The sequence below is a fragment of the Rhamphochromis sp. 'chilingali' genome (genome assembly GCF_963969265.1).
Source record: "Rhamphochromis sp. 'chilingali' genome assembly, chromosome: 1".
NCBI lineage: Eukaryota > Metazoa > Chordata > Actinopteri > Cichliformes > Cichlidae > Rhamphochromis > Rhamphochromis sp. 'chilingali'.
In genome coordinates, this window is record NC_137929.1 from 58,537,108 (window position 1) to 58,562,688 (window position 25,581).

The 25,581-nt window shown below is 39.2% G+C and overlaps 2 protein-coding genes across 2 annotated transcripts; both read right to left on the reverse strand.

Annotated features, from left to right (window-relative positions):
* Window positions 1-1,978: 1,978 nt before the first annotated feature.
* LOC308406506 (uncharacterized protein) lies at window positions 1,979-16,503 on the reverse strand. Its single transcript, XM_080897553.1, has 13 exons — window positions 16,431-16,503; window positions 11,345-11,419; window positions 10,912-10,987; window positions 9,718-9,825; window positions 9,527-9,559; window positions 8,492-8,773; window positions 7,885-8,151; window positions 6,795-7,100; window positions 6,440-6,700; window positions 5,694-5,942; window positions 5,428-5,490; window positions 4,306-4,357; window positions 1,979-2,428 (listed from the first exon to the last, which is right to left on the reverse strand). Exons 3-13 carry the CDS (start codon window positions 10,970-10,972, stop codon window positions 2,380-2,382), a joined length of 1,731 nt encoding a protein of 576 aa, XP_080753679.1. The 5' UTR covers window positions 10,973-10,987; window positions 11,345-11,419; window positions 16,431-16,503; the 3' UTR covers window positions 1,979-2,379.
* A 2,583-nt stretch (window positions 16,504-19,086) lies between these two features.
* LOC308403280 (low affinity immunoglobulin gamma Fc region receptor II-like) lies at window positions 19,087-25,215 on the reverse strand. Its single transcript, XM_080892573.1, has 6 exons — window positions 25,121-25,215; window positions 23,313-23,348; window positions 22,834-23,097; window positions 22,509-22,754; window positions 22,261-22,440; window positions 19,087-22,180 (listed from the first exon to the last, which is right to left on the reverse strand). Exons 1-6 carry the CDS (start codon window positions 25,149-25,151, stop codon window positions 22,077-22,079), a joined length of 861 nt encoding a protein of 286 aa, XP_080748699.1. The 5' UTR covers window positions 25,152-25,215; the 3' UTR covers window positions 19,087-22,076.
* Window positions 25,216-25,581: the final 366 nt, after the last annotated feature.

Sequence of the window (25,581 nt, forward strand, 5' to 3'; positions counted from 1 at the left end):
TTCAGTTATTTCATCTTCACAACAAAAGCAAGAGAGTTCAAACAAGCGTCATAAAAGACAATGTTCAACTTGATCAGCTAAAATAATAGCTTGAATTAGAATTGTCCAAATTCGGATGTTAGAGGTATGTATAACTCTGAGTTTGTTAGCTTTCCCTAATACCACATATAACAGCTGCTGTTTTATCGTGAGTCCAGCTGGGTCTAGGACCTCAATAAACTGAATATGAACTGTTTACATGAAAATATCTATTTAGGAGATAAAAAATAATCTTTGGTCTTCTTAACATGAGAATAAATGCAAGACAGCTAGCTGGGTCACAGACAAACCGTATAAAATGCATAAAAAATTATGTAAGCAACTTAAATTTATAGTCTTTATTTTGTAATAGGTTTTTTTCTTCTTTTTATTTGTTCTCATATTTACTCTGCACCCAATATTAGTTTTTATCTGACAGGAAGAGGTCTTTCCAGAGGCTTTTGGTGTCATTGTCATGATAGCACACTTTAGACAGTGTTAGAAATATCGTCATGCAGCCACAATTTGAGACAAGCTAGTCATCTTACAGTGCAGGTACAGAGATTAATTGTTACATATGTATAAATAGATATGTATATATCTATGACAATGCTCAAGGTAAGATATATATATATATCATACCTTGAGCATTGTCAGAGAAAAGTGCTGCAAGCTCTATAACAATTGTTAAATCAAGACATTATCACATTATCAGACAATCAAAATCATTAAACAATGGAAAAAAAGAAAATTAAAAAAGATTGCTATACACGTCACACAACCACACACACACACACACACACACACACACACACACACACACACACACACACACACACACACACACACACACATACACACACTGGTATGGGTTGTATGCTTTGCCCTTTTCTCAAACCTTAATCACTTAATTTTAAATACATCTGTGTGTCGTCGGCATAACAATGATGTGCAATGTTATACTCCTCAAAGATTGCGCCTAAGGGGAGCATATAGAGTGAGAAGAGCAGGGGGCCAAGGACAGATCCTTGAGGCACGCTGCAGGGTTAGGGTTAGGTGCAGCAGAGGAGAAATAAGGGCAAAAATTGATCGAGAAGGACCTATTAGAAAGGTATGACTTAAACTAATCTAGGGCGGCACCTCCAATGCCAACTGTGTGTTCAAGCCTCACTAATAGGATGTTATGATCTACCATATCAAAGGCCGAGGATAGATCTAGTAGGACCAAGAATGAAGAGCGTCCAGAGTCAGTATTCAGAAGGAGATCATTGAGGACTCTGAGCAAGGCCGTTTTAGTACTATAGCAGGGTTTGTAAGCAGACTGAAATTTATCATAAATGGCATTCACATCCAAATACGGCCGGAGTTGTGAAAGAACGATCCTCTCCAGTATTTTGGACAGGAATAGAAGCTTAGAGATCGGCCTATAGTTCCCAAGATTGTTATAACATCTACAGGTGATTTTTCATTCAGATTGTGTAATAGAATTTTTCACAATCTATTCAGAGATTATTTGGAGTTAAAAAGCTGAAGTCACTTAAGATCATCTATTTCAGTTTTTTCTTACTTCATGGGCCATCACACTGAGTGATGTCTGAATGACATCTTTTATAAGTCATTTTTGGAGGTCCAATTTTGGTCCATTGGAAGGGTTGTTTTGTAACACCAGGCAATGTCTTTTTTTCGACATCTGCTGAACATCTAGTGTTGTTATTGCTAGGATCTTTACGTTTACGAGCTATTATTGTTCAAATGTAGTGGTTGTGGACGTCTTTTCAACACATTTTAATAAATGACAATTTCAACCTGGTTACAAACAAATAACTTGATTAATTAACATAAACAAACCAGTCAAAGAAAAACAAGAAAATGTTAAATAACCAAAACAATTACCCACGTGTACTTATTAAATATATAGGCTAACACGTAATTAATCATGTTTGTTTATACATAACCCACATTCATATGCATCATGTTGATAACACCACATTAATGTTTATATTTGTAAATTAATAAAAATACATTTATTAATCATGTAAATTCCCTGGACCTGTAATAGACATCCATAACATCCAAAAGATTACTCAGTTAAAATCCAAATGTTGAACATCATATTGACCTTCAAGTTGGGTCACGGTTGGGCTTGGTTGTGTATAGATGTACTGAATTAGTCTTCGACCGACGGACCCAATAAAGACATGATCTGCAAGTCTAGAGCTGGAATTCCTTTTTTGTGCCATATTTGTAGATAATAGTGTATAGAGTATGAGGTCTGTATTTAATGTGCTATCTTCAAACAAACTAACTGTGGAAAATCTGAAGCGTCACTGATATTTGTGTAGCAGAGGAGCAACAGTGGGTTCACAAAAGGATTCTTTTTTGCTTCGCAGCTACGGCTCTCCTCACTGACCTGTAAAACATCCACATAAAGACATAGAAAGTTTTATGATGCCATGATGAGCCAAAACCTGAAACCCTTTAATCAAAAAGACTTATATATATATATATTAGGGGTGCAACGATATTCGTATCGATATTGAACCGTTCGATACAGTGCTTTCGGTTCGGTACGCATATGTATCGAACAATACAAAATTTGTAATTTATTTTATCAACTTTCCTTCTGACGATGCTGTCTGTGTTGAGCGCTCAGTGAATCTGCGTTCGACTACTCCGCCTAGGCTCGAGAGTGCAGCCTAGGCGGAGTAGTCGAACGCAGATTCACTGAGCGCTCAACACAGACAGCAGGAAGAGCGCAGGGCAAGCTAGCGAGACAGAAGTGGACCTCCCCCACCCTCATTCAGATCTGGCGTTTGGAATTATTTTGGTTTTCATGTGACGTATGACCCTGAAGGTAAGCGAGTCATGGACTAAAGTAAAACAGTATGTTGGATGTGCCATGCAATGCTCAATTACATGGGTGGGAGCTAGTGTGTTAGCGCAGTTAGCTCGTTAACGTGTTGGCCGTCTAGCCCCATGCACGGGGCGAACGGTGGTAGCTCGTTAACGGAGATTTGCCGTGTTGTGGCGTTAAGGTTATTTCAACGAGATTAACCTGAAAGCACTAGTGGGAACACAACGAATATGACTGCACATTTACGCCGACATCATCCTAGTGCAAAGACAAGTGGAAGCAGACAAAAACAAGCATGCATGCTACAAACTTTAGCCGAGTCATTTAGACAGCTGTTAGCACAGGATTCTCCTTATGGAGACCTGATATGTTTAATATGCTGCTGAGAATATAGCCCAGAAGAAGCAGATAGAATAGCTTTTATTTTGGAAAGAGACATTTCTCTGTAATAAACTCTCTTTTCCAAAGATGAGTGATTCCTCAATCAGATACAGGGCTCGCAATATCGCTAGCCCGAAGTCCCGGGGCTATCTCTGCCCTGCCTGTCGGGCTATTGTAGGAAGGAAAAATATATGTCAATGCTTTTGCATTCTTTCAGAAATGTAGCTGGGTAATTATGTCATTGGGTGAGCCACTGTCAATATGTGACATATTGAAATCGCGTTTGAATTTGCGCTTGTTTTTTTGCTTTCACTTTGCAATCGCGCGAACTGTGTATAGAGAGCGACAGCACTGATCTGTGAGTGATGATAATTTGTGCACCAATTCCTCTGACATCGTCTTATTAATTGTTAGCTTACTATGCAAACATGACAAGTGAAATCTCCCGCAGCAAGCTTAAACATGTGAGAGGTTGATCGCGCAGAGAATCGCTGAGCTTAATGTGAGTGCGTGTGTAAAAGCAGCAGGACATATATTTGACTACGATGACCTGGATGATTGAGAACCTTCACAGATCAGATATATATTTTAGTTCTGCTGAGCCAAATAAGACAGGTCAGGGTGAAGAAGTGACAGCCAAAGAAAAGCTTACCACAAAACGGAGAAGTTATGACAAATCAGACTATAAGGCAAAAAGAAAGTGCAGCTTTATGGTTTCATGGACAAAAGAATTTCTGTGGCTGCAATATGACGAGCTAAATAACCAGGGCTGCACATAAGTGGTCCGCAGGTGCGCATTCGCTGTCAAAATAAAAAACACGCACAAGGGTTAGGGTTAAATTTAAAAACTGTACTTTCAAGTTAAAATATATATTTATAATTTTAATAAATGACAAATTAAAAAGGCATGAACATTTTATTTGTATCGAAAAAATATCGAACCGTGACACCAAAGTATCGAACCGAACCGAACCGTGAATTTTGTGTATCGTTGCACCCCTAATATATATATATATATATAATATGTGTGTGTGTGTGTGTCTGTACTGTACCATTTCCAGTGTCTTCCATTTTTGTTTGCTGATTCATAGACAGCAGCACTACCTAAAAAAATAAATAAATCCAGCAACAATTATTTTAAAGTCATTAGACTGAATAAACAACAACAACAACTTTTATTGTATAAATAAATCCAGAACTATGCAATTTTTCATAATTCAAAATATTTTCATACTGTGAGTCTTTTTAAATTAAAATATTCTTCATTTGGCTGCCAGCTGCCAACACATTATCACATAGTCACCACAACACATTATCTGACTCCATCTCAGCCTCCCTGTCATTCTCCACAGTCACACCAACCCTCTACATACTCGACTAGTTATGGATAGATGACACCTTATGCACCTTATGTCACCTGTGTCAATACTGTGTTGGCGTGTTACTCGATATGTGCTGAATTGTAAAAAACAAAACAAAACCCCCCCAAAACATTTCAGGCTACTGGGATCCCAGATGATACCAGACTGGAGAAAATCATGTTTTCTCTCAACTTGGATTGTTTAATGGAGGATAAAAAGCTAGCACCTCTCCTCTTGGTGATTTGGAAATTGCAGTCAATTTGGCTCGGTCATATGATTTTTTTTTTTTTAAAGCTATACACACACTGATGAATCTTCTTCTATGGTCGTCTGCTTTACCTCCTCTAGGGCAGCTCCATCTTCAACTTCCTTTGTCCACTATGCCCACTGTCCTCTGCACATATCCAAACCATCTCAGTCTCACCTTCAATCTTGTCAACCTGAGCTGTCCCTCTGATGTACTCATTTCTACTCTTGTCTATCCTGGTCACTCCCAATGAAAATCTTAATATCACAAATCACCCCTGACACATTGTCAAACATGTCCTGCTCCACCCTCACAAACTTCTCTGTCACTTCTGACTTCCTCCAGCAGAACCACAGTTGCTCTCTTGACACCATATCATGTCACAGTGTGTGAATGTGTGTGTGAATGGGTGAATGACTGAATGTAGTATGAAGCGCTTTGGGGTCCTTAGGGACTAGAAAAGCGCTATACAAATGCAGGCCATTTACCATTTACATAAAAATTTGACTTGTAACGCAGCCTCAATCAAAATTAAAATTTTAATAATAACAAATTTAAGTACTGACCAGGATGAAGGGGGCTGTTTTCACTACTTTCACTCTGGCTGAAGATTTCAGGTGGTACAGTAGCTAGTGTGATACCAAACATTTAAACAGTATTAAATGACACTATATGAGACATTTTTCAAAATACAATTTTAAAACCATTCTCCCAAAAAAGAACAAGATTATTTCGATGCTCATATATGTGCTAATACAACAAATGACAAGTGAGTTCCTTCTCAAAGATTACGATTATTTAAAAAAAAGTCACATTTTCAAATGCTACTCACATTTAACCGTCATGTAACGCGATGGTGACTCTTTTCCTGAGTACTGACACTTGTAGAAACCTTCATCAGACTTTGACACTGCCAAGAAGTTCAGCTCCTCTCGGGAATCATTTTGGACAAGTTTGTCATTGTGATAAAAAGCCACATTGGGAAAGATTTTTTTTCTTCTCAAGTTGCAACTAAGACTAACAAAAGTTCCCTCATTCACAGGATCAACAGGGATCATCATGAGAGGACCAGAATAAAAGTCTGCAAAACATACAGAAGATATTGTTTCAAATGGATCAGCTGGTGCTGGATTTTAGAAAATAAAAAAGAGGGAAAAAAACATGTGCAATAATAATTACTGATTGATCAAATGTCTTATAGCTTATAGCTAAAGATCTGATATGTGACTTATAAAAAAACAACAAAATCGTCCTTTCTTTTAGCTCATAGAGCCCTTTCAACTGTCAAGTGTGTCTCAGTGAGATGCTATTCAGCCTCAGCTGAATGGGGAGTATCATCACATCATAATCATATATATATATATGTACTTGAAAAATGTTGGTAAATTAATTTATAAAACATGGAATGAAATAAAACTAATAACCAAGAGTATTATGCTGCTGAGTTGAGATTCCAAAAATAAAATAATCTTTACATTTCTGCCTCTTTTTCCATGAAAGAATTGCTTAACATACATAGTGATAGAAATATTCATGAAACGTTATAACACAAAAGGGGAAAAAAACCATTCTACAAACCCTGTAAAGTGATGTTGACTGCATTGCTGAACTCTTTTAACATAGACTCACACCAGTACACTCCGTCATCTGAATATGTTGTGTCGATTGTGCATACAGATTCTCCTGACAGCCAAAAGTTGCTACAATATGGCCGGCCATTCTCTGGGAACTTCCTCACTCTCCATGAAGAAGAGTTTCCCTTACAAGTCAGTTTGACAAAGTCAGAGCCTAAACTTTGCACTACAGGGCCGACTGTGAGAGACGCTGCTGATGAAGCATCTGAAAAACAACATGGATCAATAAGTGAAAGCACAGGAAGAACACATAAAAACTAAGCATCATTACAAGTATTGAGAGACAGAAAGAAACTGACCAGCAGACCAGACAAACTTTGGATCGCTGTAGTAGGTGTAGTAGTAGTTGCTTCCTCTTTCCGCTCTGCACACATATGCTGCTGTGCTTGTCTGCCCAGTAATGATGTACAAACTCTGAGCAGTCTTGCTGCCATCAGGTAGCAGCTCATACGTGTAGGGCTCCTCTGTTATTTTATAATAAGGAACAGCTTTATACCAGGAGAAGCTCCATCCTTCAGAAGGATATTCAACCTCACAGTTCAGAGTTACTGAGGCTCCAGGACTGAGCCATGAGGGAGACAGAGTGAGGACAGGATGCAGTTTAACTGTTGAAACAATATTTTTAGATTAGGCTTTTTTATTTATGTATTTTTTTTAAATAAAATTGCTATATGATGGGTCCACAAATCAGGCCAGGTTCACTCTGCCCTTTTGAACAAAAACATTTAAATAACTGGATGAAAACATGTAAATAAATATCACCAAATCTTGACAGTGGAATTACAAACTGTACCACTGTCATACATAATACTAATTTTATTGTTGTCATTTGAACCACACCATGTCACAATACGCTGTGTGTGGCACACATAAAGTTACACACTGGAGAACACAATAACAGACACTGAGATACAACTGGAAAAACACGACATTTAGATGTGACAGACTGAGAGGGAGTAAAAAAAGGGAAATATGCACAAAGATGCTGAAGACAGAACATGGAGATCAGACAAGGACAGACTAGGCATGAAAAAGGGAACCAACATAAAACAAGAAATCCAGTGCTATAGCTACCAAATTCAGAGAAAAAACACACATTCTAGAACTAGAACATAAATAATTTCTTAACTCCAAGGCAAAGAATCATGCGTTCAGAACAAACTCAAAATACTGGGTCATTATTTAATTAATCAGTCAAGTGACTGGACTTCTTTAAGTCCATTCAAGAAACTTAAAGAAGTCGAGTTGCTTTTCTTTCCAAGCTCCTTAGGTTACCATGGCCTGGATGAATGAGAATCTGCACAGACAAGTTATCGTATGTGTTTTTTTGTTTGTTTTTTTACTAATTTGAATGAAGCAGTTTATATGGATGAAAGATGCCCAACTTACATGATACAGTTACTGGAATGACATTACTCCACTGTGTGAAGGAAAGATCCGTTTTGCCTCTGCATTGATAATCTCCATTGTCATCCCAACCAACATTGTAGAATGTTCTTTCATTGGTTGTATAATATGTGGTAAACCTTTTTGGTCTCCAATCATAGCTCCAGTAAGTTCCTTCACCTCCCTGGATGTCACATCTGACAGTGAATGTTTCACCCATGTATATCTTAGTCCAGTTGGGCTTCAGGGTCAAAATGGCCGTAATAGGAACTGTTCACATAAAATATGAAATTAAAAGACACACAGAAGCATCATGTAATTCAGTCCAATTAAATTTATTTACATAGCACCAAATGATGCCAACAATTGCCTCAAGGCTCTTTATATTGTGATGTAAATACCCTGATATATATATATATATATATATATATATATATATATATATATATATATATATATATATATATATATATATATATATATATATATATATACACACACACACAAAGTCTCTCTATCTGTCTCGCTGAGAGGAAGACAAAACGAAGGACAGATCACATAATCTCATAACTTTAACTTCCATGGCTAAGAGATAAATAGGAGAACTTACGAGTGTCTTCAATGATGGCAGCATTACTTTGGTGTGTGATGCTACCTGAATCGCTTCTTCCTCTGCAGTGGTAGATACCTCCTTGTGACACATTAATAGCTTTCTTCCCTTCATATTCTGTCATAGGCTCGTCTTTAGAGCCATATGTGGCAGCTCTGTACCACAAAATGGTCCAGTTGTCAGAGCCGTCCACAAAGCAGCTCAGTGTCACGTTGCCCCCTAGTGGTATCTCATACCTCGTTGGTCTCAGTGTGGCAGTGGGTGTGTCAAAAAGGTACTTAACTTTTCCAGTAGTATTTAGAGAAAAGCAAAGAGAGAGAGATTTGTTTTAAAAGCTGTTGTTTCAGTTATTTTATTTTCACCACAAAAACAAAACAGTGTGAAAAAGCAGCATAAAACACAATGTTCAACTTATTCTGCTAAAATAATAACTTGAATTGAAATTGTCCAAATTCGGATGTTAGGGGTATGTATGTATAACTCTGAGTTTGTTAGCTTTGCCTAACACCACATATAACAGTGGCTGTTTTATCATGAGTCTAGGACCTCAATAAACTGAATATGAACTGTTTACATAAAAATATCCCTTTACGAGATAAAAAAAAAAAAAAGAAACTTTGGTCTTTATAACATAAGAATAAATGCAAGACAGGTAGCTGGGTCACTATTTATGCATGTGTTGTTGTCTTACAGTTTTTAAGACAACTTAAATTTATAGTCTTTATTTTGTACTAGGTTTCTTTCATCTTTTTCTTTCTTTTCATATTTCCTCTGCCCAATAGTAGTTTTTATCTGACAGGTAGAGGTCTTTCCAGAGGCTTTTGGTGTCTTTGTGATAATAGGACACTTTAGCCAGTGTTAAAAATACTCTTCATGCAACCACAATTTGAGACAAGCAACTCATCTTACAGTGAAGGTACATAGAATTAACTGTTACATATGTACAATATAAATACAGAGAAAATGTAACTTTAATTGTAACTTAGAGTGCAGATAGTTTATATATTATAAAAGAGAAAGAAAACAACTTCTTACCTTGAGCATCGTCAGAGAAAAGTGCTGCAAGCTCTGTAGCAAAGATTAAATCAGGACATTATCAAATTAGCAGACTATCAAAATCATTAAACGATGGAAAAAAGGAAACTTTACAAAAGATTGCCTGCCACACACACACACACACACACACACACGCACATACATACACACACACACACACCCACACATACTGGTATGGGTTGTATGCTTTGCCCTTTTCTCAAACCCTGCTAATCGTTGGTCTAGACGGAGTAGTCTTTCCACAGGTCCTGGACTCCTGAATGTATGGCTGCGCTGTTCTAAAAAGTATGGGGAAAAAAATGGGTCACTTCAGACCTCTTACACTGTGTGTGGAAGTCAATAAAATCTAAAACACACCAACTGGACATTTTGAATTTGGGCAAATATGTGGTTCACAAGGTCAAAATAAACAGTTTATAAGGACTTTAAAGGGACAATGATGTCATTTATTAAATCCCACCTCATTAACATAAACACACCTGGAACAGCAGTATTTGATTAACAAAAATATGGTTTTGCTAAACATAACCCTAAAATATGTGAATCAAAATATATTCAAAAATTTTATGAAAATAAAGAAAAAAAATTACTCTTGTTTTACAAAAGCTTTTTTCTTGTTTGAAGAACAGCTGGAGGGCTGTAGTCACAGTGGGTTCTTGTTCCCCTCTCCACACAGCATCTTTGGATTTCAGAGTGGTCATCGGGTTCTTGGTCAGCGTTCTCACTAAAGCTAGTCTATGTCAACTGCTCAGTTTGGGCAGCTGAATAGTTCTCACAAGGGTCCTATTTGTGCTGAACCTCTTCCATTTGAAAATTATGGAGCTCACTACACTCTTGGGAACCGTCAGTAGAGCAGAACATTTTCTGCAGCCTTGCACAGAGCTTTGCATTGTAAAACCTCATCTCTGACCTCTGCAGAGAGTTCCTTTGACTTTATGGCCTTATTTTTGCTCTGATGTGGATAATCAGGTGTGAAGCCTTCTATAAAGAGGTGTATGCTTTTCCACATCATGTCTAATCAGTTTTGGTCCACAGGTGTACTCCAGTCAAGCTTTGGAAGCATCTTATAGCAATGATCAATTCATTTATTTCATTTTGATTACAGTTTGTCATCATGAGATACTGAGAGTAGATTATTAATAAAAAATGAGACTGAATAACTGCAGCATCAAGATTCAACATAAAAAGTAAAAAAGGATATATACAAAGAATTACTTATTTGAATTGAATGCAAAACCAACATTTATCTAATAACAGTCGTCATGTAACTCAATGGAAAGTTAAATCATAATCCAACCCTCCCGATTTGTTGTTCCTCTTTCCTCTGTAAGGACACATTCAAAACGACTGGTGCATGTGTTTACCTGAAAGTGCAATGAGAGCAGACAGGAAGAGCAGGGGGTGGAGCATCTTGTAGGGAGCCATCTAGCGGATAGGGAACTATAAGACAACAAAGATCGAAACCACTAAACAGAAAGTTAAAGACACATTCTGAACAGTGCACATTATTAAAAAAAATCATAACATGCGAACAGACTCAGTGTTTGAACAAAGAAAGTGTAATGATTGTAATTCATCTCTAAAATCTGATTCCTCACACTTATATTTCACACATTTCTCTAGACTGGAAGAGAACTCAGTTTGCTATTTTTGTTTTTATTTAATAATCTAATCCAAAAGTTTAAAGTGTTCCTCGGCCAGCATATTTACTATAAATTGTCTGTCACACAGTCACTAGATTTTTTTCAATAAATACCAGGCATGTTTCATTTCTGGGATGTAGAGTTTGGAGTTTACCTCAAACATAACCAGCTGTGTGTCTGTGATAAACACACTTGTGTTGTGGGTAAAGAAGTCACTTCTTGATTCTGCCTAAAACAACATGGATAAAAAACAAATTGCATTTTTAAATGAGTCACTTAGTGCAAATCTCCTGAAGTTTCAGTCTTTGCAGAGCAAACAATCGTTTTTAATGCCATCCTTCCTTACAAACAAAACTGGGATTAAGCAATTATGAAAAATTATAATTTGCTTATAATTAAGTAAAACTAACATAAAGATGTAAGCAGCCCGAGGCTCCTTTTGCAGGAACATTATAAAATGACATTTTGAGTTACATTTTAATGTTGTACATTTAATAACATTATATTTTACATTCACCCAACTTTACATCATTATCATCACATGGTTAACTACGTTAACATTACGGCAACAATGCATAAAAGAACCATTATTATCTGCTCTACTTGTGTTTGGACTAAAATGCACACTTCAAATCCTGTCTCCCCCCCACCCTGGACCCTCACCAATTCGCATACCGCCAGAACAGGAACACAGAGGATGCAGTCTCCATCGCACTGCACTCTGTCCTCTCACACCTGGACAACAACAACACCTACGCCAGAATGCTGTTTATAGACTTCAGTTCAGCATTCAATACAATCCACCCCTCACAACTCATCAGGAAACTGACAGACCTGGGCATCAGTTCCCTCATCTGCAAATGGTTACTGGACTTCCTGACCAACCGCCCCCAACATGTCCGGCTGGATAACCACTGCTCATCTACCATCACAATGAACACCGGTGTACCACAAGGCTGTGTGATGAGCCCTTTCCTCTACTCCCTCTTCACCCACGACTGCAGACCTGCTGATGGTTCCAACACCATCATTAAGTTTGCAGATGACACCACGGTGATTGGCCTCATCAGTGACAACGATGAGGCCGCCTACAGGGAGGAGGTGGATCGTCTGGCTGAGTGGTGCGACACAAACAACCTGCTGCTTAACACAGAGAAGACCAAGGAGCTCATTGTGGACTACAGGAGGAATGCTGACCCACATCCACCCATCCACATTAAGGGGACGGCTGTGGAGCGTGTGAACAGCTTCAAGTTCCTGGGAGTCCACATCTCCGAGGATCTCACCTGGACGACCAACTGCTCCAAGCTGGTCAAGAAGGCTCACCAGCGCCTCTTCTTCTTGAGGACTCTGAGGAAGAACCACCTGTCCTCAGACATCCTGGTGAACTTCTATCGCTGCACCATCGAGAGCATCCTGACCAACTGTATAACAGTCTGGTACGGGAACTGCTCTGCCTCGGACCGGAAGGTGTTGCAGAGGGTCGTGAAAACTGCCCAGCGCATCGCCGGAGCACCACTTCCTGCCATAAAAGACATCTACAGGAAGCGGTGTCTGAAAAGGGCTGGGAAAATCATCAAAGACCCCAGTCACCCATCACATGGACTCTTCACCCTCCTGCCCTCTGGGAGGCGCCACAGGAGCCTCCGGACTAAGACCACCAGGTACCGGAACAGCTTCTTCCCCACAGCTGTCAGACTCCTGAACTCTGCCTCCTGACATCTGACCCATGTTAACTCATGGACTGAACATACACACCCCCACAATGGACAACTGTACCCTCAAACACACAATAATAACATGGAGTGAACCACCACTCACAACCACTAGCACTTTATATAGCCTCTGTAGAAATTATCCACACCCTCACTTATCTTAACTGCACTACTGTATAGCTCTGTGTAAATAATCATTCTGTACATACAATAATTTTTAACCCTACAACTGTTTACAACTTGCATAGTTCCCATTTCTGTATAGCTGTATATCTCAGATTCCTGTAAAGTTATTTATTTCATATTCTGTATATTTTTTCATATTTATACCCTGTTCATAGCCTGTTCATAGCTTGTACTCACTACAGCCTGTACATACTTATAGTTATAGAATATTCACAACATACTCCATACCGTGTACATTATAACTAGGGGTGCAACGATATTCGTATCGATATTGAACCGTTCGATACAGTGCTTTCGGTTCGGTACGCATATGTATCGAACAATACAACATTTGTAATTTATTTTATCAACTTTCCTTCTGACGATGCTGTCTGTGTGGAGCGCTCAGTGGATCTGCGTTCGACTACTCCGCCTAGGCTGCACTGTGAGCGCAGATCCACTGAGCGCTCCACACAGACAGCATAGTCAGAAGGAAGAGCGCAGGGCAAGCTAGCGAGACAGAAGTTAAGCTCTCCTTGCAACATGGCAAATTGAACCTCCCCCACCCTCATTCAGATCTGGCGTTTGGAATTATTTTGGTTTTCATGTGACTATGACCCTGAAGGTAAGCGCGTCATGGACTAAAGTAAAACAGTATGTTGGATGTGCCATGCAATGCTCAATTACATGGGTGGGAGCTAGTGTGTTAGCGCAGTTAGCTCGTTAACGTGTTGGCTGTCTAGCCCCATGCACGGGGCTATCAGGGGTAGCTCGTTAATGGAGATTTGCCGTGTTGTGGTGTTAAGGTCATTTTAACGAGGTTAACCTGAAAGCACTAGTGGGAACACAACGAATATGACTGCACATTTACATCATCCTAGTGCAAAGACAAAAACAACAAGCATGCTACAAACTTTACCCGAGTCATTTAGACAGCCGTTAGCACATGATTCTCCTTATGGGGACCTGATATGTTTAATATGCTGCTGAGAATATAGCCCAGAAGAAGCGTATAGTATAGCTTTTATTTTGGAAAGAGACATTTCTCTGTAATAAACTCTCTTTTCCAAAGATGAGTGATTCCTCAATCAGATACAGGGCTCGCAATATCGCTAGCCCGACGTCCTGGGGCTAGAGATTTTTCCAGTCGGGCTACCAAAAACTATCTCTTCCCTGCCCGTCCGGCTATTGTAGGAAGGAAAAATATATGTCAATGCTTTTGCATTCTTTCGGAAATGTAGCTGGGTAATTATGTCATTGGCATCGGTGAGCCACTGTCAATATGAATGAATGAATGAATGAATGAATGAATGAATGAATGCTTTATTGGCCATATGCAGGTTGCCCCACAGAGGAATAGGACCCCCCCCGACTTACACACACAACAACAAGACATCACATGGGAATACAGTCGGAGACCGGCAGCGTTGAGAGAATAACACTGAAAAAATTACACAACATTGGGAAAAGTACAAGAGGAAAAAAAGAGACCTCTTCACACGCTGGGCAACCTATGGGAGGACAGCATGAGAACAGGAAACAAAAAAACTCCTCTGCACAGAGAGCACATTAATGTCCACATCACAACATCAGAGCACATGACAAGCCACAGGGGATGGATAGGGGGTGGGGGGTGATTCGAAGGAACACAGCAGTCGTCCTGCACCATGCTATCATTTCAGCGCGGCACGCAGACCCGCTGCCTTCCCCCGCAGGAACAAGCATCGAAGGCGTTTGGAAGGGAGGGGGATGAGTGCGTGCTTATCAGTGTAAGTGTATGTGTGTGCGTGTCCATAGTTCAGCTGAGACAGTGTCCTTCGCCGTATCAGGCTAAGTAAACAGTCCTCCAGCCGATCCAGGTGTCCTTCATGGGATGGGAAGAATAGTCATCACACAGTCGTTATCAGGGAGTTGTTTTGGTGGGCTCCAGCCTTGGGCCTAGCAGCTGGCGCCGTGGTGTCCAAATGTAGAATATTGTTGATTTCTCCTTTATGCGAGCAGCGAATTTAGCACTCTGACACTGGGGCCTCGATTTCCCGCTGTGTGACATATTGAAGTCGCGTTTGAATTTGCGCTTGTTTTTTTGCTTTCACTTTGCAATCGCGTGAACTGTGTATAGAGAGCGACAGCACTGATCTGTGAGTGATGATAATTTGTGCACCAATTCCTCTGACATCGTCTTATTAATCGTTAGCTTACTATGCAAACATGACAAGTGAAATCTCCCGCAGCAAGCTTAAACATGTGAGAGGTTGATCGCGCAGAGAATCGCTGAGCATTATGTGAGTGTGTGTGTAAAAGCAGCAGGATATATATTTCAGTTCTGCTGAGCCAAATAAGACAGGTCAGGGTGAAGAAGTGACAGCCAAAGAAAAGCTTACCACAAAACGGAGAAGTTATGACAAATCAGACTATAAGGCAAAAAGAAAGTGCAGCTTTATGGTTTCATGGACAAAATAATTTCTGTGGCTGCGATATGATGAGCTAAATAACCAGGGGTGCACATAAGTGGTCCGCAGGTGCGCATTCGCTTTCAAAATAAAAAACACGCACAAGGGTTAGGGTTAAATTTAAAAACTGTACTTTTGAGTTAAAATATATATTTATAATTTTAATAAATGACAAATTAAAAAGGCATGAACATTTTTTTTGTATCGAAAAAATATCGAACCATGACACCAAAGTATCGAACCGAACCGAACCGTGAATTTTGTGTATCGTTGCACCCCTAATTATAACATACCATAATAGACCCATTTCTGTAATATACTTACATATCTATATTATTGCTAATATATATTGTAATATATCTATATCACTAAAGCACTTCTGGATGGATGCAAACTGCATTTCGTTGCCCTGTACCTGTGCATGTGCAATGACAATAAAGTTGAATTCTATTCTATTCTATTCTAAACTGGCTGTATGTTTTTGTAAAATCTTCATATACCTTGACTGACTATGTTAAAAGTCACAGATTAATTTCAGGCAATCATTAAAATATACTTTTACACAGAGGGATGGAGTTCAGTAAAGTATTTTCATTATTTAAAAGTGTTTTTAAAAAGTCACTTCCTGTTATTTCTCCAGATGACACCACAGAGCTGCCTTTGGATCTCTGTGTTATTATTGTTTTGCTTGTGCAGCTTGTTTACAGTCCTGATGTGTTTCAAGTAGAACTTTGCAATGTGGATGTAAGTAAGTAGGTAAAGTTTATTTAAATAACGCTTTTCACACATTTCACATATACAAGTGTCAAATTAAAAGACAATATTGAAAAGAGATTCATGTTAAAACTGAATTAGAATAAATAAAGTACAGATACCGGCGTGCTTAGGAGTACATTGCGGCTCATCTTACCTTGGCTCTGATGAAGGCTGCTGTTCAGAAGGCGATCCTGGTGCAGCTGGACAGATTTGTCTCTGAGGACAGCTCTGTTTATGTGAGTCCTCACCTTTGTTCACGCCCAGGATAGGATGGGTGGAGGTGTAGTTCACAGTTGAGCTGCCCGATGGGAACCTCCCACTGATGATTCATTATGTAAAAACGAGGCCTTGACTGCTCCAATCAGAGAGCATAATTAATTGCACCTCTGCCTGAAATGGTAGCAACAGAGTTAGCTGGGAAACGTCTATAACTCACAGTACTGTGAGTCTTGCCAGTGTTTCCTGCAAATATTGCACCTTCATTTTTCTGCTTTAGTGCCTCAGTTTCCATTTTTACCGATCAGCTGGTAACTGACTGGAGCATATACATCTGATGGCTGTAGATAAACGCCTCTAAATTGATGGCTATGAGTGGTTTATGTGTGATATTAATTACACATTGCACATCGCCAGACTTCATAGCAATCAACAGATCCTGAAAAACTTAAAAAGGTAATAATATGGGCGGGCGGGCAGGCTTTGGGACATGAGAGGCCTTTAAAATTACTTTTAGGTAAGAATGTGGCTTAAGTGTCACAAAGCCGTTAAGATTTTGTAATATGTAAAGTCAAAATAAAAAAAAACAAACATCTGCTTTATATGTTACGTCTGATGTCGGTGTCATCACAGTTAAAGTGGGATTTGGCAGATTTCCAACCCTTACCCGTATTATGAAAACTTTAACCTGCCGAGCACTGTGACGACCTGAGCGGCAGCATTCTGTCGCTCTGAAGATGCTTCAGTGATAAGTCAGCGACGACAGAGCTCATTCCTGGAGCAGGGGTGCATTCCTTTTACTCGTGCTAAAGTGAGCAGTAGCACTGTGTGCATAAACCCTGCTTTTCACCTGCTGTATGTGTAATATATATGTGTGGTATTTATTGAACTTAAAGCGAAGAATATGGAACAAATCATCTGTCAGCCTGGCTGTAGCACAACAGACACTGTGCTACAAATACCAGTTTGTGCCTCTTTATGAGGTTCATGAGTCCTACAGCTTTGGTTTCACTATTGCAACTAAAGTTAAACGTAGTTAAGTGACACACACTAGTGTGATTTACTGAGAACTGCAGTATGTAAAGCCAACCCCCCCCAAAAAAAACAAAAAAAAAAAACAAACCCTAATGTTGCACTTGATGTGGGTGTGATCATGGGTTAAAGTGGTATGAAATTGGTTGCACAGCCAATCGTGGCTGCTTAGGAACCCTTAGCCAGCATAAAGCCAATGTAAAGGGAGAATCTGCCAAATCATAAAGTCATTAAAAACTTGTAGTTGTTGTCCTGTTAACTGCTGCACTGCAAACAAATCAGTCAAATCAGAGCCTGATGTTCCACTCCTTGTAACTACAACTACACATACAGTCATACAGAGCTGTGCAAAACTCTTGAGCCTCCTCTCACTTCATAATTGTCATCTTCCAAAACAGCATTTTTGTAACTTTTAAAGTGCTCTTGAGTGATATTTATAGGCTTTCTAAAGGTTTTTCAGTTTTTTCTTTGGACATTAGCAGGTTTTTCACTTTGTTCCAGTCCCATCCATGTATCCAGCTATTTTCAGAAGAATGTTTCATACAGTTTGGCAGGAAGGTGCACAAGTTGATTCCCAAAGAGCTGAAGACTATCACAGCATAGTGTGCAGGATTTCCTTAAGAACTTTGAGAAAAATTCACCAGTGGAGGAGAAAAGAAGTGTCAGGCTTGAAAAACAAATTTAATAAATACAAGTGTAGGCTGGTTCTCATGAGGATATATAATATAATCTTTAACAGAAAAGGAAGAAAAAGAAATTAAGAATATAATCAAGTAGAAGGATGATACGGAAAATTAATAAAATAAATCTGCCGATATCCAAAGAAACACTTTGAAAGACCTCCAGAAACCCGGTGGAACTACTTATCAACACTACTTGAAAACATAGAGAAGAATGTCTGGCTTCTTGGTAGGAAAAGATGAAGCAGTGACAAGTGAGGGGTGGATCAAGAACACTGAACACTACTGTGCATTTCTTTGCTGTACATTCTTCCTGGGTGAAACATTTGACTTCAGTGCTATGTACCAAAACAAAGTGCAACACGAACTATGTCATGCCAAGCTTGTACACTTTGTCAAGACCTGAGTGGCAGCATTCAGTCACTCAGAGATAAGTCAGTGGGGGGACAACTCATTCCTGGAATTCAGTTTGCCATCATTTGCTCTATTTTCCTGAAGAGAACAACAGGAGACAACAGTCTAAAGCTCATGTTTGTGTCTTTCTAATTTTTTCCAAGCAGCCAGATGTTCTAGTAGATTTGTTTAAGTGCTCTTCAGTAATAGTTCTTACCTTGACTTACAGTCCTGACAGTGGTGCTATTTAAAAAAAAACAATGTTTGTTGCCACATGAAGAATGCATTGGGGTTTCATTGATACTGAAGTTGCATTAAACTAAGTCATGGGGTGCAGCACTGTATCCTGGGAATAGATGAACTACATGTGGTCATTGTGAACTTACAGAGTTTGTCATGATTAGGCTGTGTGCAGGGAGGATGAGGACCCAAATGCAAGCTCACGGAGGCAGGAATGAACTCAAAACACAGTTTTATTGCTGAGGGAAGTTAAGGCGATACAAAATAATATGAAACTAAACTGGGAAGTCATAAAGGAGGACTCACGAGGAAACACACGGCGGGGCACACAGTCATGACGGAGAACACAACCCTGAACTGAGGGAGACGCGGACATAAATACTCAGAGGGTTAACGAGGGAAGTGGGAGCACACGGGGAACACAGCTGACACAGATAATCGTAACGAGACAGGGCAGGAGTGAACACAACATGACGCATACTGACGAGAGACTGTCAAAGTAAAACAGGAAGTACACAGAGGTTCAGACAGGAGGCGAGAGAGCACGGGGAGAGCACAGACATAAGGGCTGGAGAAAACATGGAATAAAACACAAGGAGGGGAAACGAGGGCTCACAGATACACACAGGGAGTAATCAAATAAGGAACATCTTAACAGAACAACCTAGGAACCAAGGCAGGAATAAAGAACAAAATACAAAACACACGACAACTAAGAATACTGGGCCAACATGGACGTGTACATTTTTCACCTCAATATACAGACTCAGATTTCACTCGTTATCTAAGTAGGCAATATCACCAGTGAGTTAAACTGTCCAAATGCACAGCAGACATAAAGATATTTGTAGGTTGGTTAAAAAATAATCATTTGGACCTCTGTGTAATTTTTGCCTTTCACAATTAATTGGATATTTTTTTCAATAACTCTTTCAATAACAGAGAATAGGCTCCTGTAAGAAACTATGTGCTCAGTATTGCTTCTTGCTTCTTTTCCACTAATCAGGTGCCTGCCTTGTTTTTTTTTTAAAGTAATGTTAGAGAAAGAAGTGGGAGTAATGTTAGTAGATATATTTCTACAGCAAGAAGACATTAAACACTTGTAGACTAAACACCTCTTTTTCAATGCACCATGTTTTTGACTTTGTCTGTTGAAGGTCCATCGCATTTTGTTAAGCAGGTAAAGTTTTCCAACTTTAGGATTTATTACAGCTAATTTATGCTCAACGTAACAGATTTGGTGGTGAGTCAGTGGAGGGACAAACAGATCTCTAAAAGGTAGATAACCTGACTGCCATTAGGTATTAGGAAGAAATTATTGCCAGACAACAAAAACAAACCAAAACACATTGTGGGTGAGTGGCTGAAGTCAGTTGGGAGACCGCACACGAAATTAAATACATGAAAACATGTCAGTACCTGTAAGATGCCTTCATTGGCAGTTCTTTATGTTCACTATTTGATAGCAAACCTTTCTGTTTTAATATAAGAGAATTTCAACAGTACTTATTAGTTACTTTGATTAAGTTTTGTCTTAGTATTTTCTTGTGTTGCACATTTTTAACACATTTTTTTTTCTGCTTGACTGTGGTTCAGCACAGAGGAAGTGAGCTGGAGGTGGTTTGATTACTGATGAGTGACTGCATCAGTAATCAGTCTGCTTTAACCACAGACTTGCTGTTAGAAAAACTGAGACACTGAGACAAAGACCAAAACTGTGACAGGATCTTGCCATCAGTGTGGGAGAAACACATTTCTAAAGTCTTTGTTTTAGCCAGAAAACAGGAAACGCTTCATGCAGGTTGACCTGCAGCAGCCTTCCTGCCAGCACTACACAGAAAACAAACTATGGGCTCAAATTGGAGTCATAAATAGTATGTACTTGTAAATCAAATGTGTATTTGTGTACTGAGTTTTATAACCTCATAAACCAAAACATGTGAAAATTTAATATTTGCTTCTACAGATGAGAATTTGTGTGTTTGTAAAAAATATTTACATGAGTTATAAATTTTTTGGTTAAGGTCTGGTTACAGATACAAAGCAAAAACCTGCATGTAAAACATCTGCGCTCAGGTTTCCTGGCTGCGTGTGGCTTTCAACTTAGACGTACAAATTTTGACTTGATTTTTCTTCCTTTCAGCTGATTGGTCAATGTCATGTCAATCAGAAATTTAACAATCCAGCCCGAGAACAGATGGGTTTGGCTGTTGGAGGGGTGCGTTAGGCAGAGTTTTACACTCAGTTTTTTTACAAAATATTTATGACCACACTTTGAGCTCATGCAAAACAGACTGTGAGCCACCACAAAGTCACGAAACTATGCAAATTTGTGTAAAATATGATAGACGCCATCTCAAAGAAAATTATACTCATCTTATACTCAGACTGCAAAACTCTGGGGTTGACATTTTTGCCAGAGTTAGGGTACAAAGTGTGCCAAGAAAATATGGCCCACACCTCTACACCATGACCATCATCAACCTGAACTGCTGATAAAAGGAAGGATCCATGATTTTATAACATTGTTGTAGTGTAAACGTTGTCATAGATGCTATCCTGCATACTTTGATTGTAACAAGTGCTTATCTGAGTTATTATGAACCTACTGTGCCATCAAAGCAATCAGATCACTCACGTCAGACCTATGACATCAATAAGGCATTTTCTCCCACAGAACACTGTTTTCTACTTCTGCTTTGTATTTTGATTTACTAAAATATAAATGTTTTAGGGTCCCAGGGGAGTCTAGGTCACAGCTTTGGAAGGTGCTTCAGGTCAAGAGGAAGTTAGGTGTAAGTGGTGGTGCTACAGAAAAAGCTGAGAGCAAACACACCACAAATGGCTAAAATAGAGACACATTCAAAGTTTCAGTTACACAGAGAAGTGTCAAACGAGAGTCTGCAGGCTGTGATGTACATGAGTCTGTGGAAAACAACACAGGTTATGTGCATTTACTACCACAGTATAAAGATACGGGCGTCATGTTAACTGCTGACATGTACTTGTGTTGTTGTTGATCAAGCCTGCCTGGTGCTAACATAAAACCTATAATATAAAAATGTGCCACAGCAACATCAGGATGTCAACAAGCTCTCTCTGTCATACTGACATGTAAAAAAAAGCTGACAGAACAATCAAAATGTATTCATAGTTGACACAAACAAAGACTCGCATTGTGATGTCACATAAAATTCAGTCACAGTGACCTAATAACCACAATTTGATGGAGCATAAGCTCAGAACTGATGCTCAGAGGTCACCGCCGCAATATCATCATAGTCCTCAGACATTCTCTGCTCAGCATTGGCTGCTGTTGCCAAGATGACGGTGGGGTCATTTCCTGTAACATGAGGTCATCAGATATTTTTGAGGCAAAACCAATTGAGTTTGATAAATAATCAAGGATACTCAGAGTCTTACCTTTGGCTCTGTGTTGATATAAAGACACCAAGACGAGAGTGGAGATGAAGTATGGACAGAACACCACCAGGTGACAGACCAGCCTGATCACTAGAGGGAGGGTGGTGGAGGAAGGGGGCAAAGCAGAGGTAGGGTACATATTTGTAGAGGTGGTGGGCAAGGTTGTGGTTGTAGGTCTCCCTGCAGAGAGTTCTGGTCAGTGAATATATGGACAAAATAAGAGGTGAAATCAGAGTGAAAATCCTCACCTGTGACAGTGATCCAGCTGGATGGAGACTCTCCATGACCGCTGATGTCACACTTGTAGAGGCCTTCATCAGACCTGGAAACATGCTGGATGGTCATGTGACCTGTAGGCTGCTTCCTGATGAGGGAGCCATCTTTATAGAAAGCAGCTGGGAGGTTGGAGGGAGTGGTCTTTGTTTTACAGAGCAGAGTGACGTCATCTCCCTCCATCACAGGGAGGACAGGACTCTGCAGGATCACTGATCCACCTCAACACAGAGACAAACTACAGCATTTCATCCATTTACACACAGCTTCATCAACACTAACTCCACACACTCAGCTTACCAGTGACTGTCAGGTTAACCATGTTACTGATGGGACCCTCTCTGGACTCACACCAGTAAACTCCACTGTCTGATGTGTAAATGTAACTGATGTTACAGGAAGAACCAGCTGCTTCTCCCCACCCATCTCCACACTGAGTGATGTTTCCTTTCCTTGTGTTTCTCCTCAGAGTCCATCCAGCAGAGCTGTCGTCTTCCTCACAGCTCAGAGACACAAAGTCTCTAATAAAAAACTGAGAACTGCTGGGACTCACAGTCAGACGAGCTGTGAAGAGAATATTTAGTAATTTATATCACATAAAATAAATGATGTGACTCTACTTCCTTTATACCTATGAGGGTTAAGTATTTAGCAGGCTGAAGTGATCTGTTTCTGCATGATTGTCATGTCATGCTACAAGAAAGCTCAAAAAAGGACGAGGCACTTAGTGAGGTTCAGTTCATGTCAGGTTTAAACTGTGACAGAAGAAGGTTACTGACCTTGGTTTGTTGTGCAGCTCAGCAGTGAGATCAGAACTAAAGAGAAGTGACACTTAGTTTAATTTGAGTTTGACATTTAACTAAACAGGAGTAAAAACAAATCCACCAGACTGTGAAGAACACAGTCTGAGTTGATACTGATAAGCGTAGAAAGGATGAAACAGTTTTCTCTTTCGTGTCCTACACAGAGGCATGTGTGCTGGACTATAGTGCTGATAATCTGTTAATATCAGCAGGGACACGGTGTAAAGCAGTACATTTACTCGAGTAGTTAATGGAAATTCTACATACTTTATACTATGTTTAAGCATTTCTTTGTTTTGCACCTTTCAACTTCAGCTCAGCTGTATCTTGGATTAAAACATTGTACTGCACACCAGATATTTTAAAGATTTAAGTACCATATGTTGTTATATTATTATAGATAAACTTACCGAGCAGTATATATTAAGTCGATTTTTCATTAAAACAGTTGGTTGGACACATATGCTGGACTCACAACAAGGGAAACAAACTCAAAACAGCTTTAATGCTGAAATTGTTCAAAATACAAAAAACAAAACAAGGCAGTGCTGGAGCCAGGAGTACAAAACTAGGAATCTAGGGAAAGACACAAAAAACAGGAGCACACTGCATTGCAGGCACGATGACAGACAAGGGGAGAGTATAAAGGTGGGAATAAATCAGGAATAACAAGAACAGGGTGAATTAACTAGAGACTTAAGAGACAAAAGTCAACCAAAATGAAATAAAATACAACAGCAAGTAACAGATGATAAGGCAAGGCAAGGCAAATTTATTTGTATAGCACAATTCAACAACAAGGTGATTCAAAGTGCTTTACAGAGACATTAGAAACAAAAACAAATAAAAAGCATGATTTAAAATTGATTAAAACAAGCAAACAAACAAACTAACTAAACACACACATTCACATTCACACCTGTTCGCGCGATCTGAACCCTTATCGTAAGGGGAGCTACCAGTCCTTCTGTGGACGAGCTACTTTCTATTTTAAATTCCCTGAATTTAAAATACTCTCTAGATAAGCTCACATATGTGAATTTAACATAGAGAGAGAAGACAAACATGGAGGCAAGACTGAATGAACAGAATAAGAACACAAAAGGCTCGTCATAAAATGTCAAGGAACTAGAAGCATAACAAGAAATTAAGAAGCATCAGAAAAGCAAAACTAAAATCATGAACAAAGACTATGGAGCACAAACATAACATCTATCTTAAAACCAAAAATAAAGCCACAAACCCACGATACACAGAATAAATGAGCATCAGGACAGAAGAACTGAAATAACAGCAAAAGGAACTAGTATCAGGTAAACTGATATAAAGACCAATGAACCATAAGAAATAATAACAAGCTAAATGTCAACAGTGCAAAATACAGAACCAAGATACAAATACACAAAAAACTGAGAAATTCAAACAGAGGAATTTTACTTTTTGGATAGAGAAATCTTTGTACCTTTATACCTTCTGATATTTATGAAAGTAGCTTCTTTTAGAATTTTTTTAAAATTGCTGTTGAACAAAAACCACATTAAGCTACACTAAATGTCATGCATCTGTATGACGGATGTACACAAAACTGTAAATCAGTGTATCCATGTCAATTTTCTGCACTGTATTAATTTATTATGAAATATTCTGATTCCCTGATGACCCTCTTCCTTTTTTTGGTGTCCTTGATAAAAACTCATCTACTGCCGTCCTATTCTAATCCAACCTGAATGCATGTTCCTGAAGAAATGACAGATATTCATAGATAATCATTTCAGTGTACTTACTGAGCAGCCACAGCAGAGATGTGTTCTTCATCCTACTCTCTGTGATATCAGGTCAACACTTTAACCAGTTCACGGTCAGTTAAAGTCAAACCGTAATCCTCTGCTCTGTGACAGGATGTAAGTGTTGTGGTTTTTAGCGGAAGCAAAGTTTCTTTGTCTGACTGCAACAAATACAAGAGAAAAAAAGCTTTAAAATGGTCAAACTGACTGTTAAGTGACTGTAGACATGGGCCCCAACAAATTTAGTTGACATAAAGGGGAGCAGATCCCTTCACTGACTTTAAAAAACAAACAAACAAACATTGTGAGTGGCTGAAGTCAGTCAGGAAACCACACACACACAAATCCCCACCAAAAACATGTAAATAACAAAAAAAAAAGATATTTATAGATCGCCCACATGGTGCCTTTACTGACAGGATTATGTCTTTGTCATTACAGGGCAAACTATTCTTATCTCA

Coding starts and splice junctions, on each gene's coding strand:
- LOC308406506 (XM_080897553.1), bottom strand. CDS start 10,972: ATGGCTCCCTACAAGATGCTCCACCCCCTGCTCTTCCTGTCTGCTCTC. Junction 6,701..6,794: donor AAAGTTTGTCTGGTCTGCTG/GTCAGTTTCTTT, acceptor GTTGTTTTTCAG/ATGCTTCATCAGCAGCGTCT. Junction 5,491..5,693: donor GCGTTACATGACGGTTAAAT/GTGAGTAGCATT, acceptor GTATCACACTAG/CTACTGTACCACCTGAAATC.
- LOC308403280 (XM_080892573.1), bottom strand. CDS start 25,151: ATGAAGAACACATCTCTGCTGTGGCTGCTCA. Junction 23,349..25,120: donor ATCTCTGCTGTGGCTGCTCA/GTAAGTACACTG, acceptor ACTTCTCTTTAG/TTCTGATCTCACTGCTGAGC. Junction 22,181..22,260: donor ATATCAACACAGAGCCAAAG/GTAAGACTCTGA, acceptor CTCATGTTACAG/GAAATGACCCCACCGTCATC.